This window comes from Oncorhynchus keta, chromosome 27, assembly GCF_023373465.1.
Source record: "Oncorhynchus keta strain PuntledgeMale-10-30-2019 chromosome 27, Oket_V2, whole genome shotgun sequence".
Classification (NCBI taxonomy): Eukaryota; Metazoa; Chordata; class Actinopteri; order Salmoniformes; family Salmonidae; genus Oncorhynchus; species Oncorhynchus keta.
The window spans coordinates 31,607,720-31,628,705 of NC_068447.1; the positions used below are offsets into that span (position 1 = coordinate 31,607,720).

Consider the following 20,986-nt stretch of genomic DNA (forward strand, 5'->3'; position numbering starts at 1 on the left):
AGTATTTAGTCAGCCACCAATTGTGCAAGTTCTCCCACTTAAAAAGATGAGAGAGGCCTGTAATTGTCATCATAGGTACACTTCAACTATGACAGACAAAATGAGAAAAAAAATCCAGAAATCAACTGTGGGAGCAATTATTAGGAAATGGAAGACATACAAGTCCACTGATAATCTCCCTCGATCTGGGGCTCCACGCAAGATCTCACTCCGTCGGGTCAAAATGATCACAAGAACGGTGAGCAAAAATCCCAGAACCACACGGGGGGGACCTAGTGAATGACCTGCAGAGAGCTGGGACCAAAGTAACAAAGCCTACCATCAGTAACACACTACGCCGCCAGGGACTCAAATCCTGCAGTGCCAGACGTGTCCCCCTGCTTAAGCCAGTACATGTCCAGGCCCATCTGAAGTTTGCTAGAGAACATTTGGATGATCCAGAAGAAGATTGGGAGAATGTCATATGGTCAGATGAAACCAAAATATAACTTTTTGGTAAAAACTCAACTCGTCGTGTTTGGAGGACAAAGAATGCTGAGTTGCATCCAAAGAACACCATACCTACCGTGAAGCATGGGGGTGGAAATATAATGTCTTGGGGCTGTCTTTCTGCAAAGGGAACAGGACGACTGATCCGTGTAAAGGAAAGAATGAATGGGGCCATGTATCGTGAGATTTTGAGTGAAAACCTCCTTCCATCAGCAAGGCATTGAAGATGAAACGTGGCTGGGTCTTTCAGCATGACAATGATCCCAAAAACACTGCCCGGGCAATGAAGGAATTTGCAAATAAATTAATTAAAAATCCTACAATGTGATTTTCTGGATTGTTTTCCCTCATTTTGTCTGTCATAGTTGAAGTGTACCTATGAAAATGACAGGCCTCTCATCTTTTTAAGTGGGAGAACTTGCACAATTGGTGGCTGACGAAATACTTTTTTGCCCCACTGTATATCGTATCGGCACATAAGTATCGTGACACTATTGTATTGTGAGCTCCCTGGTAATTCCCAGCCCTTGTCCACACACACATACTGTCCTATAAGGTCAAGTCAGGATAAAAGCTCACATTAAATTAGGCTAATGAATTGAAAATGGCCTTTTTTAGGCATCGAATTTCGATGAATCTAAAGTATATGTGTGTGCTCGTGTTTGCCTGTGTGTATTTGGAAGCAAGGTACGAACGTCTCGTAAACAGTGCCTCGTTAGTACATAACACATCAAACACCAAAGCAACCCTTCAACCCCCCCCATCGACAATCGATGTTATACCAAGGTTACACCAATGTTTAATTGAGGGTTTAAAACAAAGAATTATCAAAAGTGGCCAGTAGCCTCCTGGGTGGCGCAGTGGTCTAAGACACTGCATCACAGTGCTAGAGGCGTCACTACAGACCCGGGTTCGATCCCAGGCTGTATCACTACCGGCCGTGATCGGGAGTTCCATAGGGCGGCGTACAATTGGCACAGCATCGTCCGGGTTAGGGGAGGGTTTGGCCGGGGACGCTATACTTGGCTCAACACACACTAGCGACTCCTTGTGGCAGGTTGGGTGCCTGCAGGCGGACCTGGCCATCAATTGGCTGATCATGTTTTGGAGGACGCATGACTTGACCTTCGCCTCCCGAGCCCGTTGAAGCGATGAGACAAGATTGAAATTGGGGAGAAAAAGGGGGTAAAAAAAAGAGACCAGAAATAGATGTAAGAACATGATCTTATTCACACAAACGATGGTGAACGGAAAAAGAAAAGCCATGGCCCCCTATTCCCTATGTAGTGCAAGCATTACTTTTGATCTGGGCTCTATAGGGAATAGGGTGTTATTTGGGATCCCTATGACGCATGTCCTCAGCCCCGGTGGCCTGCTGGGGAGCTGGGTAGTGCGAGGCCACCTCCGTGCAGCCGTGTCACCCCTGACGTCACTAGCAGTGGTACTACCCTGCCGTATATCTTTCATGCTGCCATGGTACAGTACATCATGTCTGGTCTAAGAGCTTCTGAGAGAAGCAGCTTTTACAATATCTTATGCTTGAAGACACATCTTGCATGCTAAAGACAATTCCATTCTGCTCTTAATTTGAGAAAGTTTGCTACAGCAGGAAACAAATCTTGCCGCAACAGGGAATGTGAATTATTATGTGGATTATAATTAATGTCCATTTTTGTCGGGGTTCATGCATTTTTTGTTACGGTGAATCAAGTAAAATGTCAAAGTCGTAATCACAGACTCCAGAAGCTTTTTTAAAACTCAAATACACTACAGGTTTGGATTTCCTGATGTGCAGGAAAATTCCCAGCAACAAATGAGTGGTCAAATTAAGATCCTAAATCTGTAATACAGTTATACACACAGACAGAGAGAGAGAGAGAGAGAGAGACAGAGAGAGAGACAGAGAGAGAGAGAGAGACAGAGAGAGAGAGAGAGAGAGACAGAGAGAGAGAGAGAGAGACTTGGAGCTTACATACATATGTAAATGTTCATGATCATGTACAATATGTTCTGGGCACACATCATGGGTGGGTGCAGAGAAGGAGGTGGGCGTGGGACAGGAGCAGAGGTGTCATGCAATACCACTCAGGGACTGCATTCCAAATGGTGCCCTATTCCCTATATAGTGCAATTCCTTTGATCAGAGCCCTATAGGCCCTAGTCAGAAATAGTGCACTATATAGGGAAAGGGTGCTATTTGGAACACACAGCAGCAGTACTAATATCTAGGCCGTTTCCTTAGGCCCTATGCATGAGCTCTATGATTGAATAGGAGTGTTTGCAAATATTCAACAGAAATGGGTTCAAATACTATTTGAAATACTTTGTATTTTCTTTAGCCTGCTTGGAGTGCCATATCAGCAGGGTTTGCAAGTTAGCGCAACTATTCTACTATTCTGGTTCCATTGATTCAGGCAAACTCAATCAAGCCCAGCTAAAATATAAAAAAATATTTCAAATAGTATTTGATTTCACATCTGGTTGGTACAGTTCAAAATGTTTCCTCTGGTCCCCTTACCAGAGTTGACTGTTCCATCCTTGTTAATGACGGCCAGGACACAGGGTGGCGTCTCGCTGGATTTCTTCGGCAGCTTGTCGATGCCCAGTAGTTTCAGGCGCTGTGTGGTCACTGGTGGGAAGCGGTAGAGCTGGAAGGTGAAATGAACAGAGTCTGGCCAGTTGCTGCTCCCCCCTTGCTGTGGTATCCTTTGGGCAAACAGGAAGAGGGGAAACAAAGGTTTCACAGTTTATTTATGCTAAACCCTTACATTACATTAATTAACCTGCATGTACTGTAGTACACACTATTCACACTGAACATTACTTCATACACTACAACATAGCTTCATACACTAAATCCTAATGTTATATGACGTTGACTTCATGTACTCCAACATACAGTAGGTGCTATTCACAGTTTTTAACCCTGACTTAGTCTACAATGTATACCACATTCACCATTCTCAAACTACACTATTACTATTACGCTAAAGGCTATATCAGTTAAAGTAGGCCATCTTGATTTTTTATGAATTGATTACACTTTTGCGCTGCTATATTTAGTCTTTATGTTGTATATATTCTGTATGTTGTCAATGTACAGAATTAGTCTATTTTCCGTATAGCAAATTGCCCCTTGGGGGATAATAAAGTCTGCTACTCAACACAGTACACGGGCATTTGTTATATTCACTTTAATATTACATTCTACTTGGAATATCATCGCTGAGCTTCTGCCAAGTATGATATTTTTTTATCGAACCAATCCATGTGCAGTGGGAGAAGCACATTTAGGATTTAATAACACCCATTTAAAAAATGTCATTAAATCAAATTGAATCAGAGAGTCAGATCAGTCAATCATTCAGCTTCGTCGGTTTCCTGGAAACAAAAATCAACACTTTCCCCCCACATCCACGTCCCTACAGACGTGTCCTTTTTACAGGACCTTAAAACGACAAAACCAATAGTGTTCTGAGATTAGGAGGGCTAAATCACTTAATGAAACCCCCATAAATCAGAGACTGATAGAAAAGGTGCCCTCTCCGCAGCTATAGGCCTACAGCATCACACCTTTAACTACCATAGATGGATTCATCTTCGGTGATAAAATCAATGGCCCTACTCTATCAAAACCTGTTGTAACCCTGTATCTGGGGGTAAAATCCCATTTTAGTTCATTTTTTTGTACAATGAGAAAGCATGCTTGTTCTGATTGGCAGTGAGAAGTATTATTTTTTTCGTTGTAATGATGGGACCAAATTACTTGCTTTCAGAGCAAGAGGAATGTAGCTTTTGTCCTAGTCTGGGAATCAACTATAGGTGGTAGAGTGATTGAATCTAAATCAGTCCTCAACTTTCTTCTATTTCACACGACTTAAAACGACCACCCTGTGAGCGTATTAGCACTAAACACACACAATCTCCACACACATACTCTCCAAACCGTGGGTGGGCCCAAACTCTCGCCCGCCGTCCCCTCAGTCTCGGTGCTTGGAATAAATGAGTTGCGAGTGAGATTAGGGACGGAAACGATTACTTCTCTATTTCCCCGCGAGAAGATTAGCAATCAATCATTGGGCATTATATAAATGGGAGGAGAAGCGTTTAGGGTGAGGCAGTCACTGTGAGGCCCACCGAGCACGAACGGTATCAAAACCACCACGTTGAAGTGGAATTTAATAAGAGCAAAGTCTGACCCCGGAGACACACAGGCAGAGATTCCCGTGATAAAAAGGCCGGCGCAAGCTAATGTCTCTATGTGGCTACAGAGATTGGGGTTTTGTCCCAAATGGCACACTATTCCCTATATAGGGCACAGTGCACAATATAGGAAATAGGGTGCCATTTCTGACACAGCCGGACATTAATATTCTTCCAGTAAACAGACAAGATTGATAATTACAGCATTGTAGAGAGAGACGCAGAAATGATATCAGTCATTCCGGAGACTCGTTGGTTCACAGTCATTCCCCCTTGCCCGCTGTACCCGTTCATCAAGTTTATTAGGTCATTTTGTTAGGGAAACAAAGTGTGTCGTGCCCATTGTTTCAGAGCGAGCCGCGCATGCCGAGGACTCTTGGAGAGCCTTCAAGTTGGCATGAAGTATGTATTTGTGAGGTGGTTGAAATTGTTTTAGTGAAACTGCTGAAAGGCCTACAAGTCTGACAGTAGTGAGCAGCTGAGATGGCAGGAAAAAGGATAACGTCGAGCTTTATAAAATTAAATACCCTTTTTTTTATTACAAAATGTCTCATCCTTAATTTTACCCCCACTTGCGGCACTTTGAGCGTATCTGTTGATTCCTTTTATGTGAGGTAGACTACTGTAAATTGCCAGCCTGCAATTCAGTCAGAGAGGTAATCGTCAAAACATAAAAGCTACCATTATGTTTCAAACTGCGCTGAAGCCTCAAAGCTGCAGCCACAAAAGAAGTGGCTGTACCTTGCTCGCAGGGCCGTCGGTGATGCATATGACAAATGCCTGATGCTTTTATCTTGGGGATGACAGAGCTGATGACAAAATAAAAGTCAGGCTTTGGCAGAGGGGACAGCTGCAGGACCTGGGATGTATTTGACAAGGCTTTGTGTGTGTGTGTGTGTGTTTTTGTGCGTATGTTTTCATGCGTGCGTGTGAGCCTTAAATCGTCAAGAGTAAGTGTGTGTAAGTGCACTGAAGTAATCTTGGCTGGACGTCAACATCAGAAAGCACCGTATGTCCTTGGCTGGAGACCAAGTGCACACAGGAAATGTCTCTTCTTATATTTTCATACTAAGTGGTGTGGAGGCTCATATAAAATGTCATTTTTTTCAAGCCCATTATTCTTATTTGCAGACAAAAATAGTCAAGCTCAAATCCTCATATGTGGTTTCATCACTATGGGGCGAATCCTAGCTTTCACTTTAGTCAAATGTTCACTTATTTGCCCAGTGAGATCAATGCATGACAAAGTGAACATTTGCCTGAAGTTATGATACACTCTTGCATTGCATTCTGGAGGCACAAGGCAAATCCATCCTATATGAATATTGGAAGACAATGTACAGTTCAACAGAGTACATAACATGCTGATTAGAATCAATCTCAGCCTACACTACGTGGGTGATGTTTATGCATGGTGCTGTAGAGCCACAAACATGACCAGACGGCTGTGGGTTCACCTGGAAAATGCCAGAAACTGCAGCAGGAGCACATTGCCCTGCAGGGGATCCGCCTCCTCTCTCTGGGGGTCAAAGTTGACTGGTTCTGTCGGGTCCTGCACTTCAGCCACCAGCCCACTGGGGTCTGTGATGTTGGGGAAGCCGGCTGAGTAGAGGTGGGCCAGGGAGCTCCTGGAACTCACAAAGGAAGAGCTGCAAAAAAAGAGGAAACAATCCTCAAACAAAAAGAAGAATCTAGGCTTCGTCTGAAATGGCATCGATCCTATTCCCTATATAGCACACTACTTCTGGCCAGAGCCCGTTAGGAAGCCCATGAGGCTCTGGCCAAAAGTAGTGCACTATATATACTAGGAGAAATGGTCTCATTTCTGACACAGCCCTAGAGAGTACAAAGCTATTTGTATTAGCAACCAAACTTAATGGAAAACGCAGTGACATGGGTTGGGTTCAATTCCAGTGAAATAGTCTTAATACTATACTCTATAGTCATTATACTGTATTCAAAGAGGGTTTGTTTTCAATTCACGAAGATAGCAATTGACCACAACCCTAATACTCAGGTTGGCAATCGAAACATGGAGGGAGAATGACTACGATGGTTTGAGGATGTTGGCATCCACACCCTGTTCATCGATAACACACAGAGAGAATCCCATCTGGGGGGAGAGGAGGACCAGTGTCAAAACGCTCCCTCAGGATTTCAACCATAATCTGTAGATATCTCTAATCACAGTGGCCCGCCTGTTTTTAGGAAACCATGGTAACATCCATAACTTATATTTTTGATATTGACATGGACTACTCCGTGCATGATAAGTAGCAGAGCAGCAGACACAGATGGTTGGTTAAAGTGCACATTCAGGGAAAGGAAAATGAACAATCTGTTGTTTACCACGAGAATGTCAGTAAGACGAATGTGACAAATCATATCAGTAAATACAATTTACTTCAAAAGTAATATGAAAAAACAGACTCATAACTAATTACGTTTTGGGCTTATTCAGAAGGGAATGCCAAAGACCTTATCAAATGAGCGAGTTTGCCATGGCTATATACACACATTTCACACTTCTGTCTCCCCATCTTAATTCACCCCGATTGGATTAATATTTGAGCCACTGTCTTAATTTCAAAGGGGTTCAATCTGACACACAGTTGTGATTATTGAAATGAAATTAATAAAGTTATTTGAAGTTCATTGTGATCCTCCTCAAATAAGTGGGTCATTCCGCTCAGAAGATATTTTTTTTAAAGACACAGTCCCATAAGTTACATCCCAGCGAACAGCACTACGCCTGTCTGTGTTCCAGACACTGTGCCCCCTTAGAGTGCATTCAGAAAGTACTCAGAGCACTTGACTTTTTCCCCATTTTGTTAGGTTAAAGCCTAATTATAAAATGGATAAAAAATATAAAAATTCTCGTCAATCTACACACAATACCCCATAAAAAGGTCGATAGAGCTTTTTGCAAATGTATTAAAAAGAGAAAACAGAAATACCTTATCTACATAAGTATTCAGACCCTTTGCTATGAGAATCCATTGATCATCCTTGAGATGTTTCTACAATGTGATTGGAGTCCACCTGTGGTAAATTCAATTGATTTGACATGATTTGGAAAGGCACACACCTGTCTATATAAGGTCCCACAGTTGACAGTGCATGTCAGAGCAAAACCCAAGCCACGAGGTCGAAGGAATTGTCCGTAGAGCTCCGAGATAGGATTGTGTCGAGGCACAGATCTGGGGAAGGGTAGCCAACAATGTCTGCAACATTGAAGATCCCCAAGAACACAGTGGCCTCCATTATTCTTAAATGAAAGAAGTTTGGAACCACCAAGACTCTTCGTAGAGCTGGCCGCCCGGCCACACTGAGTAATTGGGGGAGAGGGGCCTTGGTCAGAGAGGTGTCAAATAACCCGATGCTCACTGACAAATCTCCAGTTCCTCTGTGAAGATGGGAGAACCTTCCAGAAAGACAACCATCTCTGCAGCACTACAACAATCAGGCCTTTATGGTAGAATGGCCAGGAAGACACTCATCAGTAAAAGGCACACGACAGCGTGCTTGGAGTTTGCCAAAAGGCACCCTAAGGACTCTCAGACCATGAGAAACAAGATTCTCTGGTCTGACGAAACCAAGATTGAACTCTTTGGTATGAATGCCAAGCGTCACATCTGGAGGAAACCTGGCACCATCCCTACAGTGAAGCATGGTGGTGGCAGCATCATGCTGTGGGGATGTTTTTCAGCGTCAGCGACTGGGAGAGTAGTCAGGATCGAGGGAAAGATGAACAGAGCAAAGTACAGAGATCGTTGATGAAAACCTGCTTCAGACCGCTCAGGACCCCAGACTGGTGCAAAGGTTCACTTTCGAACAGAAAAATAACTCTAAGCACACAGCCAAGACAACGCAGGAGTGGCTTCGGGACAAGTCTCTGAATGTCCTTGAGTGGCGCAGCCAGAGCCCGGATTTGAACCCGATCTAACATCTCTGGAGAGACCTGAAAATAGCTGTGCAGCGACACTCCCAATCCAACCTGACAGAGCTTGAGAGGATTTGCAGATAACAATGGGAGAAAATCCCCAAATACAATTGTGCCAAGCTTATAACGTCATACCCAAGAAGACTTGAGGCTGTAATCGCTGCCAAAGGGGCTTCAACAAAGTACTGAGTAAAGGGTCTGAATACTTATGTAAATGAAAAAAATATATAAAAACCTGTTTTTGCTGTGTCATTATGGGCTAAAGTATGTAGATTGATGATGTAAAGAAACGATTTAATACATTTTAAGGCTGTAACGTAACAAAATGTGGAAAAACTCAAGGGGTCGGAATACTTTCCGAATGCACTGTATGGTCGGTCCCTGGTCAAAGATAATGTGTGTCATTTGGGACACAGACCTGTAAGACTGGTTTCCATGCCAGCCAATTTTTTTCATCTGATTCTGTGCTAATGCAATTGTTTGCTCAGCTGGTAGAGCATGGCACTTGCAACGCCAGGGTTGTGGGTTCGATTCCCACGGGGGACAAGTACAAACAATATGTTCAATATGTTCCTGTCCAGAGTGTATGCACTCCGGATACAACCGTCTGCAAAATAACTCAAATGTAAAATGTTTGTTTTGAGCGCCGGCCGCCGTGTCTGTTATTTGCACGGTGTCATTTCTCATGTGGTATTCCTCTGTTACACCATGACTGTACTATATTATGACTTCTACTATGATAGCCTACCGCCTATTAGCTCTATATTATCTATTTAGTAAACAGATATGCTGTTAGTACTCATAGGTTATTTAAAGAATGGCCCCCCTTTAAAAATGACTACTGCACACCGTCTTTTATCGTAAACAGTCACTTGAGATGCTATTTTAGAACAGGGCAGATCCTACTCCTCTAAATTGTCTCCTAACTGAATGTTCCACCTACTGTATACTACCCACTGCACATTAGACAAATTAGCTGACCCATAGATCTCTCGGTAGATAGCAAGACAGTAGAGAATTGTGGTGTAATGGACCGATGCCCAAATCTTTGGACGGAGATAACACGGCAGCTAAAAAAAGCCATGGTGCGAGGCCGGTTAGCATTCAATAGCCTTTTAATCACACTTCAGTAACAGCCGCAAGTGTGGACCGTGAATGCTACACAAGCCTGACCGATCAGATGCGAGTGACTTATCATGGTTGTAAAATACCAGGGTCGAGACTAGTGTAGAACTGCATTAGCGCCGGCGATAAAGCCCTTTACATGACAACGCCACTTGAGATACAGTACTAGTAATCCAGCTGTAGTTAGCTTTGAAGGGTCACGGTTAACTAATTCATTTTGTCCTGCCGTTTATGCAATTCTTCCCAGAACACCTTGTAACGTCAATATAAAGGACCTTGAGGACCCTATCCTTCCATTAACATGCAGGCATTCTGCGAGGCACCCAAAGCAGGCGAGGGACCGATGTGTGAAACCGCTGGCTGTGACAAGGACCCTGGCCTCTGGTGCTCACCTGGGCGCAGCATGTGTTCCCATGGTGATGATGGGGGCATGGATGGGGGTGAACGGCAGCTCTTGGAGCTCCAGGTGGCCTTCGTTGGCCAGCGCGGCAGATTGGTATGCAGGGAGGCGGTCCCTAGGGGACACGTTTAGGTCCACCTCAAGGTGGGTAATGTTGCTGGCAGCTGGGAGCTCCTGTCACAAAGAGAGAGAGAGAGAAAAGCGAGAAAGAGAGAGAAAGAAGAAATTAGCAAAAAAAAGGAGAGAAAGAGAGAGAGCCTTATCAACGTATAGCGGTTCACATAAAAACTCAAATTAGGTCAAACTTGACATAAAGTCACCATAAAATGACCTAATTACAGGGAATGTAATGAAACAAATTGAATAAACAAATTGTATTAAACTATTATTGTACAAAACAAACAGATTGGTCAGTTTCCCTTACTACGTTAATGGAACGCATGTAGTTCAAGTAATGACAATTTATATGGGGAACTTAATGTAAAATGTTTCCCCGAGAATGACTCCCCTGAATCATTGACACATGCATCACTGAGAACGATGTATCAGGGTTGTAGTCATTCGCGCACACCCGAGCAAAACGGTTTGCAATGGAAAAAGATCAGATAGTCCCTCCCCGTTTGTCAATTTTATTTTGTTTAGTGGCTAATGAACACAACCTTGCTGCTAATTAGCTGTGTAGAGGTAATGACGTAATTTTCCAGTCCAGTCCTCACTCTCCTGTCCTAGTGGTGATTGGTGGAAGAAAACACCTGCCAGGACATTACAAGACCTTCCATCACCCTCCTCCTTAATGACTTCCATCAAAGTCACACTGTGACGCCCGCAACACACACCGCCATGATGGAAACGTATACAATGACCTATAGTAGTTAGTTAGGCCCACAGAAAAGCACTAGGCACTGCAGTCGAGGGTGATTCAAGTACATTTAAATGGCTGACACTTTACTTGAAATCCTACTACATTGATGTTAGATTATTATGTCTGTTTGATATACATTTGGAAAGTATTCAGACCCCTTGGCCTTTTCCACATTTTGTTACGTTACAGCCTTATTCTAAAATGAATTCAATAAAAATGTTTACTCGTCAATCTACACACAATACCCCATAATGACAAATTAAAAACAGGATTATTTTTGTGTGTGCAAATGTATTAAAAATAAAAAAACAGAAATACCTTATTTACATAAAAGTATTCAGACCCTTTGCTGTATGAGCCCGAAATTGAGCTCAGGTGCATCCTGTTTCCTTGAGATGTTTCTACAACTTCATTGGAGTCCACCTGTGGTAAATTCAATTGATTGGACATGATTTGGAAAGGCACACACCTGTCTATATAAGGTCCCACAAAGGAATTGTCTGTAGAGTTCCGAGACAGGATTGTGTCGAGGCACTGAGCAATTGGGTGAGAAGGGCCTTGGTCAGGGAGGTGAACAAGAACCCGATGGTCACTCTGACAGAGCTTCAGAGTTCCTCTGTGGAGAACCTTTCAGGAGGACAACCATCTCTGCAGCACTACAACAATCAGGCCTTTATGGTAGAGTGGCCAGACGGAAGCTACTCATCAGTAAAAGGCACATGACAGCCTGCTTGGAGTTTGCCAAAAGGCACCTAAAGGACTCTCAGACCATGAGAAACAAGATTCTCTGGTCTGACAAAACCGAGATTGAACTTTTTGGCCTGAATACCAAGTGTCACATCTGGAGGAAACCTGGCACCATCCCTACGGTGAAGTATGGCAGGGACTGGGAGACTAGTCAGGATCGAGGTAAAGATGAACGGAGCAAAATACAGAGAGATCCTTGATGAAAACCTGCTCCAGAGTGCTCAGGACCTCAGACTGGGGCGAAGGTTCACCGTCCAACAGGATAACGACCGTAAGCACACAGCCAAGACAACGCTTCTGGATGACTCTCTAAATGTCCTTGATGGCCCAGCCAGAGCCGGACTTGAACTCAAACATCTCCGGAGAGACCTGACAGAGCTTGAGAGGATCTGCAGGGAAGAATGGGGAAAAACTCCTCAATACAGGTGTGCCAAGCATATAGTGTCATACCCAAAACGACTTGAGGCTGTAATCACTGCCAAAGGTGCTTCAACTAAGTACAGAGTAAAGGGTATGAATACTTATGTACTTGTGTTTTTTATCAATTTGCTAAAATGTCTAAAAACCTATTCTTGCATTGTCATTATGGGGTGTTGTGTGTAGATTGATGAGGGGGAAAACATTTTTTTTTTTTTAATCAATTTGAGAATAAGGTTTTAAGGTAAACTCACAAAGTCAAGAGTCTGAATACTTTCCGAATGCACTGTACACGCAGGTTAGTTTTTCGTCATGAATCTTGTTCTGGAGGCAGCTATGCAGAGTGGTCACTAGCTAGCAAAGCCCTAAAATCTGATTCTAAACACACTGCTAAACCTAATGCCTAACCGTAACGTTAAATTAAGACCAAAAGGCATATTTTTTCAATATAGCCAATTTCCACTTTGCAGCTGGCCCATCTAGGACAAGACTCATCCCAATAAACATCAACCTGCGATCTAGATGTGGTTCTGGGTCGGTTGGAATGTTTGTCTTGAAAAAGGCCCACTGCCAGAGACCTGAGGTGGGTTTAACAAGGCTTTCGTTTGCAGAGAACATATTTCTAAGTAACAATTTCAATTGAACGATTTGAATTGACATCCCATAATGTTACGGTGAAGCCGCAAATAGCTCATTTCTACTGTTTTACTGTGGCTTTTTATCAACAATATTCAAAATTCAATATACTTCTATTTGTAGCAGAAGTTTAGACCCTAAACAGACACTTAGGTTAGCTAGCGGTTGCGAATGTTCGCTGCTTTGAAGCACATCTAGATATTTGTGTTAGTTCCCTGAGCAAATGCCTAAGCTTTAGCTCAACAGGCTAACATTGTCTTGTGGCATGCAGGAGACCCAGGCTCAAACCCTGTTTCTGTTATGCTATCTGCAATCGGTGTTGTGTGTTATGCTATCTGTAATATAAATATGATGTTTATTATATTTCTGTGTGTCTCTACTGTCCTGGATACAAGAATGATAATGACATTGATTTGGCGATACAAGCGGTAACACTTGCAGCTATGCATATCTTTAAGTCTGTGAGAAGAAGGGATGTTCTTGTTGGCATCTAAATTAAAGAGACATATTGGAGCACATTTGAGTCGAAACACATATCCAACAGTTGAACTCAGACACTCCGAGATTAAACTCATAATGTACTATTTTCACACCATTCATTTTAAGAAGAAAAAAACACATTGAATGGACGCCAAATGTACGCATCCTTGTGAGTGTGTGAGGAAATCAAAAAACAACATGGTTGTAACAGGAAAAATCATTACCGTTCCTATTTTGCGAGAAGTTACTCAAAACGATTAGTACCACAGTTCCTGTTCCTGCACCCTCAGCTTTACAATGATCTTCTTTAAAGTAACTGCCCAGTGTTTACAGATTTCTTTGAAATATGACCTATAATTACTTACAATATGAGTGAAATAGTTTTCCATTCATTTGTATTTATTTAAATATGTTAAAAAGCAGCTTTTCTGGGTTGGAGTGGTGTGGGCGTACCCCAACAACAGAATGGTGTGGGCGTACCCCAACAACAGAATGGTGTGGGCGTACCCCAACAAGAGAATGGTGTGGGCGTACCCCAACAAGAGAATGGTGTGGGCGTACCCCAACAACAGAATGGTGTGGGCGTACCCCAACAACAGAATGGTGTGGGCGTACCCCAACAACAGAATGGTGTGGGCGTACCCCAACAACAGAATGGTGTGGGCGTACCCCAACAACAGAATGGTGTGGGCGTACCCCAACAACAGAATGGTGTGGGCGTACCCCAACAACAGAATGGTGTGGGCGTACCCCAACAACAGAATGGTGTGGGCGTACCCCAACAACAGAATGGTGTGGGCGTACCCCAAAAACAGAATGGTGTGGGCGTACCCCAACAACAGAATGGTGTGGGCGTACCCCAACAACAGAATGGTGTGGGCGTACCCCAACAACAGAATGGTGTGGGCGTACCCCAACAACAGAATGGTGTGGGCGTACCACAACAACAGAATGGTGTGGGCGTACCCCAACAACAGAATGGTGTGGGCGTACCCCAACAACAGAATGGTGTGGGCGTACCGCAACAACAGAATGGTGTGGGCGTACCCCAACAACAGAATGGTGTGGGCGTACCCCAACAACAGAATGGTGTGGGCGTACCCCAACAACAGAATGGTGTGGGCGTACCCCAACAACAGAATGGTGTGGGTGTACCCCAACAACAGAATGGTGTGGGCGTACCGCAACAACAGAATGGTGTGGGCGTACCGCAACAACAGAATTGCGCGTGTGTGCCTGTGTGTCTGTAGGTATGTGTCTGTACATAGCTTTGTGTGAGGTGAGTGAGCCTTTGAATTCAAACCACTGTGGCTGTCTGCGTATCCATGGAAATTATACATGAGTGTGTGTGCGCACACTTATATGTGAGTGTGTCAGAGACCTACAAAGTGCCCATATGTGTTTATGTAGCAGTGCGTCTATGTGTGTATGTATCCGTGTGTCTGCGTGTGAGTAGCACTGTGTGTATCCCCATGCGTGTGTGTGTCGGTGTGCGCGTGGGAGAGGGTACGGGGGTGGAATCTTACGACATGTGACAGCTGGTGGGCCGATGCCAATGGGGAAGGATAGAGCAGAGAGGAAAACGGCTGTTGCCATGGCGACACGGCAGTGGAGTGGCTCATGGTCGGGTAGCGTGAAGTAGCTGCCAGCTGAGACATAGAGAGCTAGGAGAAACAACAGGAATTCACATGAACTATTTAGACTTTATTAAAACAATATGACAACGCATATCAATGCTGCAAAATAAAGCAAGATTAGAGTCTTATGAAGAGCACGATGTGGGGGAGCGTTCTCTATGGCTAGCATAACAGCATTGCCATATATAGGCTTCCATAGCTGCACCATATTATAACACGATTGGTGGGATTTTCGGGAATGTGTGCCGTCAAATCATATCCACCTGTCAGTTCAGTTTCCAATGAGACTGAACTAGACCAGACATCAAACAAACAAGTTCTAATAAAACGGGACAATATTTAAATAACAGTGATGACAAACAGGGCCAATTTCAGTAGAACAGTGATATGAGCCACAACCATCTCAGTGAGCAGCTGACTGCTCTGTTGTTGTCTTCTCTCCCATTATGTGTCAGGGCAAACAGGCTGGGTAGAGAGTGTTGGCAGTACGGCTCGCGCTCAAGCCTAACGCCACCATTAATTGCCTTCTTCTCTGCCTGTTCCCCTGCTCCTGTGTGTGTGTTCTCACACACAGAGGCGCCTCGCTCATGTCTGGTGTGTTTTACACCCACAGTGGCAGGCTGTGGTGACTTGCGATGTGGGATGTGTGTGTGTGTGTGTGTGTGTGTGTGTGTGTGTGTGTGTCGCCATTGTGGAGTCGACCTCTCAGCTGGCGGTTGTCATCATATGTCTCTTAGTAAGTGAGAAAACGAGAGGAGGTGGGAGACAGAAGGAAAAAGATATGGAGAGGGAAAAAATATTTGAAGATTGACTGAGGGGGGAGAAGAAAATATAAATTTGTCACAAGGAGTGAGATGAAAATTGGAGAACAGAGTTAGGGAAAGAGAGGGCGAGAAATGGAGAGGTACAGAAATAGAAGAAAGAGAGACACACAGAGAGCGAGACAGAGAGAGACAGAGAGCATCACCTCGGCAACACTGTTGACTGCCAACACAGGTAACAACAATAACATAACCCAAGACCGGCCTATGATGGAAGGGGGCATCCCAGGCAATACACACACACACACAGTGCTCTATATATTAGATAAAAATAGTCTTATAGAGCCTTAGCATTCTGCTCAAAGTGAACCAAAAGTGTCAGGAATCAATAATTTATGCAGAAAAACAAAGTTGTCAGATCCTACAATGCTTGCAGATATAGCAGTGAATACATATTGTTTACAGTCCTATTTCTGTGCCGGGTGGCATTGAGTTAATGGTGTTTGACAGTAATGCAGGGTAGGAGACCGAGGTTGATTCCCAAATTGCACCCTATTCCCTATATAGTACATCACCTTTGAACAGAGCCCTACCGGCTGTGTTCCAAAGTAGTGCTCTAAATGGGAAATAGGGTTCCATTTGAGACACAGGGATATGGCTGATGAAGAGGGTTATTTCTATCGACATAAATTGGAACTGTGGATCAGGGAGAGTTGTGCCAAAACCATGAGTTATACTGTAGCTTTTGTTTATTTATTCCCCCCATTGTTGAATACTCGACTTTGATCTGACATGTATACATGTAGCCTCGCTTCTGTTGTTCTGGTGGCTCAGTTGGTTGGTGCCTGGTGCTTGTGGGGGTGGCAGTTAGCCTAAGGTTAGAGAAATGGACCAGCAAGCGGAGGCTCGCCGTTCCAAATACCAGCTCCGGGTTGTAAGCAAATACAAACATTTCTGTTCTTTCCTGCAAGATAATAGGCGAATAGAATTTTTATTTTTAAAAACTGTGTATTTATTGCATTTCTGTATGTCCGTGAGTACGTTTGACTATAAGAACTTGGGAGCTGCAGGTACAAGGCTGATAAGAGCGTCTGCTAAATGACTTAAATGTAAATGTACTAGAATATGTTTCAAGCATTGGAACTAAAATTATTTTCCAATCGTTTCGTTCCACTGTTCCGACCTGCAAAATAAAGTTCAGAAGTACAGGTTTATATTGTTCCTTTCTGTTCCTTTGTAAACCTCTGAAATATTTTTTAAAAGTCTATTTAACACAATATTAAATGACTTCATCAATAATGCTGTGCAGATAGAGAAGATTGCTGTGGAGCGGGCAAGGTATAGCTCAGTGAGTTGCTTACATGCCTGATGGAAAGTCAAGTGTAGTGCGCAAGATGCAACTGAAATGTTGTGGGTGGGGAGAGAATGAGAGAACCTTGAAGCGCTGGGCATCTTGTTGTGATGACATGCAGTATCTTCATTAGGCCCACAGAATTATACCTACGGAGGAGTGGCTTCTATAAAGGAACTTTGAATGTCTTTGAACTTCAGAGTTGACTAAACGTTAGCTAGCTAACAGGCTTGTGTGTGCAAAGAGGCACCAGAATTTTTGTAGTTAATAAATACAATGTGAACTATAGTATCCCTAACTAGCACTGAAAAAGTGAATCTATTATTCTCTAGCTACAAATTTCTCGACCCATCTTCTGAATCACGCTTGTAACGTCGGTAGGGTACAGATGGGTCGTTCCACCTTTAAAAGCACATAAGAGGATTTCGACACCCACCATCTCAGATTGTTTTGATATAGTTTATTTGTTATTTATTTGTTATTTAACCTTTATTTAACTAGGCAAGTCAGTTAAGAACAAATTCTTATTTACAACGACAGCCTACCAAAAGGCCTCCTGCGGGGATGGGGGCTGGGATTAAAAATACAAATGAAATACAATATAAACATATGACAAAACAGACATCACAACAATAGACGACAACACTACATAAAGAGAGACCGAAGACAACAACATAGCAAGGCAGCAAAACATGACAACACAGCATGGTAGCAGCACAACATAACAACAACATGGTAGCAACACAACATGGTAGCAGCACAAAAGATGGTACAAACATTATTGGGCACAGTTATAATAAACAGATGACAGTAGCATATTTTGTTGAAATATAATCTGATATCTGAGAAATTAAGATAATTGATTGCATCCAAATTGGCCATTTTAATTTAAAGGATTAATATAATAGTCAATAAATATAGTATCTAACATTTGATTTGGACCAAACCAAACGGTCCCTCCACACCCCCCAACAATCCCACCCCAACAACGAGAATCTAGTATCAGTTCTTACTTGTCTGACAAGTAGTATGGAGCTGCGGCTCTGAGTATTGTTTCTTCATCCTATGTAATGTATCTCCAATGATTTTTATTCATTTTTTCCTGTTCAGGTAGATTTGTCATTATTTTAACAGGTAAACTGACTGAGAACACATTCTCATTGACAGCAACGACATGGGGAATAGTTACAGGGGACAGGAGGGGGATGAATGAGCCAATTGTAAGCTGGGGATAATTAGGTGACCGTGGTGGTATGAGGGATAGCTTGGGAATTTAGCCAGGATAAGTGCCATGGGATCTTTAGTGACCACAGAGAGTCAGGACACCCGTTTAACGTCCCATGCGAAAGACAGCACCCTACACAAAAGTTGTTAGGTATATGTTCCATCCTACATCCTGATATTACCAGGTTCTGACTACTAGATGCTGTTTCTGAAAAAGTGAAGAATCCCCCGTGCCCCAATGTTAACCTGTTAAGTCGACCCTCTACTTTTTCGAACATTCTGTTAAAAATCGCACAACATTTCAGCGCCCTGCTACTCAGGCCAGGAATATAGTATATGCATATGATTAGTATGTGTGGATAGAAAACACTCAGACGTTTATAAAACTGGTTAAATCACGGCTGTGACTATAACAGAACGTGTGTTTCATCGAAAAGCGCAGGAAAATCTGATCACTGAAAATGGAAATAAATATCCTTGCGCTACTTCCAGGAATTGTTCAAAGTGAACCGAATTAAATGAGGCCGAGGTTGCAGTGCCTACAGCTTCCACACGTTGTCTAGAGTCTTGTCATTTGATTCAGTTTTGATTCTTGGTCTAACCGAATCAAGGGAGTCGATTCCCTCCGGTCTCCGACCGGATGTTTTGGTCGAGCTCTCTCCAGACATGTTTTCGAGACGGACACCTATAGAATTGACATCGCCTCCTGATGAATTTTATCGCTTATTAACGTGTACTAATACCTAAAGTTGCATTACAAAAGTATTTAGAAGTGTTTTGTGAAAGTTTATCGTCAACTTTTTGAATTTTAAAAAATGACGTTACGTTATGAAACGCTATTTTTTCCCGTTTATCACACACAGTCTTCATAGATCGATATCTAGGCTATATATGGACCGATTTAATCGAAAAAAAGACCCAATAGTGATTATGAGACATCTAGGAGTGCCAACAAAGAAGATGGTCAAAGGTAATGAATGTTTTATATTTTATTTGTGAGGTTTGTGTAGCGACGACTATGCTAATTATTTTGTTTACGTCCCCTGCGGGTCTTTTGGGGTGTTACATGCTATCAGATAATAGCTTCTCATGCTTTCGCCGAAAAGCATTTTAAAAATCTGACTTGTTGCCTGGATTCACAACGAGTGTAGCTTTAATTCAATACCATGCATGTGTATTTTAATGAACGTTTGAGTTTTAACTAATACTATTAGCATTTAGCGTAGCACATTTGCATTTCCAGAGCTCTAGATGGGACGCCTGCGTGCCAGGTAGGAGCAAGAGGTTAAAGGGATAGTTCACCCAAATTACAAAATGCCGTTGGTTTCCTTACCCTGTAAACACACTATTGACAAGGTATGACAGCAACCCGTGCTTAGGGTTTGTTGGCCAATGCTATCTTTTTAGCATTTGTGGCAGAAATCCAATGCAATTCAATGGTACCTATATTATCATTTTCACGCTTCATGTTCAAATCATCCTAAAGTATCAAAAAATGTATTGTGTAACTCAATGATGTTACTTATAGATTATTTGGATATGAAGCACAGAAATGCTAATATAGATACCACTGACATACATTTGTGCCACAAATGCAAAACATGTAGCATTTGAAACGTTGGCAAAACAAAACAAAACAAAACCAAAGCATGGGTAATGTCATAAGTTGTCAATAGACTGCTTAAACCAATATGTAATTAGGGTGAAATATCCATTAATAGCAGGAACAGCACAATTTTTCGGTCAGAACCTGGTAATATCAGGACGTAGGATGGGACATAAACCTAACAGCTTCAATGACTAATTTCTATGAACGGGGGAAAAAACATCACCAAATTCACTGAGAATACATTACATAGGATGAAGAAACAATACAATACGTATACTATACACTCGTTGTTGGGTTGGGATTGCTGTGGGGTGTGAGTTTCTCACTACAGAAAATAACTATATTAAGCAGTTCCCGTGCTTTTAAAATAATGGTAAACCGTATAGATCCCTTTTGTTCCCGGTTCTGATTCTGTTCCTTGAAACATTTAGTTAATTTCCATTTTTTGGTTCTGTTCCCTTTACCTGTTCCAACCCGATATGTTCAGCTGCAAACTTAATCTAGAGGCAGGAGAGCAGACCCAGGCCCTCATTATGGCCCATAGATCCAGCACTGAGACAGAGCTAACCCTTCTCCTCGACTGTGTCTGTGGGGCCTTATCTCTGTGAGAGAGCTGCATCCATCACAGGGCCCGGCCCCTCACTTGACAGCCCCACTCAGCCTGAGAGACATTACTCACACCCCACCACACACACACACACACACACACACACACACACACACACACACACACACACACACACACACACGCACGCACACGCACGCACACGCACACGCACACCTTATGCAAACTCAAGACACATTAATGTACATACTTTTACAAACATGCAGAGACGCACACAGCAAACATGTACTCGCATTCACATGTGCAGAAACACACACACAAGTGCATATGTACCAGCACACACAATTGAAAAACATGCGCCCATGCACGTAACACACACTCGTCATTAAAAACCCTCCCCACAAATATTAAGTGGATGAAGCTCTCTGCTCCATAGTACCACATCATATTTTTTTATTTTTTTATTTCACCTTTATTTAACCAGGTAGGCTAGTTAGAACAAGTTCTCATTTGCAACTGCGACCTGGCCAAGATAAA

The 20,986-nt window shown here is 42.9% G+C and overlaps 1 protein-coding gene across 4 annotated transcripts in view; it reads right to left on the reverse strand.

Annotated features, from left to right (window-relative positions):
* LOC118359804 (nephrocystin-4) overlaps nucleotides 1–20,986 on the reverse strand; it is a 200,638-nt gene that overhangs the window by 60,751 nt on the left and 118,901 nt on the right. For 2 of the 4 annotated variants that reach the window (XM_052482158.1, XM_052482157.1), the window contains exons 12-15: nucleotides 14,829–14,966; nucleotides 10,153–10,334; nucleotides 6,150–6,341; nucleotides 3,008–3,195 (exon numbers count right to left, since the gene is read on the reverse strand). In XM_052482158.1, coding sequence (XP_052338118.1) covers nucleotides 3,008–3,195; nucleotides 6,150–6,341; nucleotides 10,153–10,334; nucleotides 14,829–14,966 — 700 coding nt within the window. The remainder of the gene's footprint in view (nucleotides 1–3,007; nucleotides 3,196–6,149; nucleotides 6,342–10,152; nucleotides 10,335–14,828; nucleotides 14,967–20,986) is intronic. The other 2 variants (XM_052482159.1, XM_052482160.1) reach the window with 2 other exon arrangements.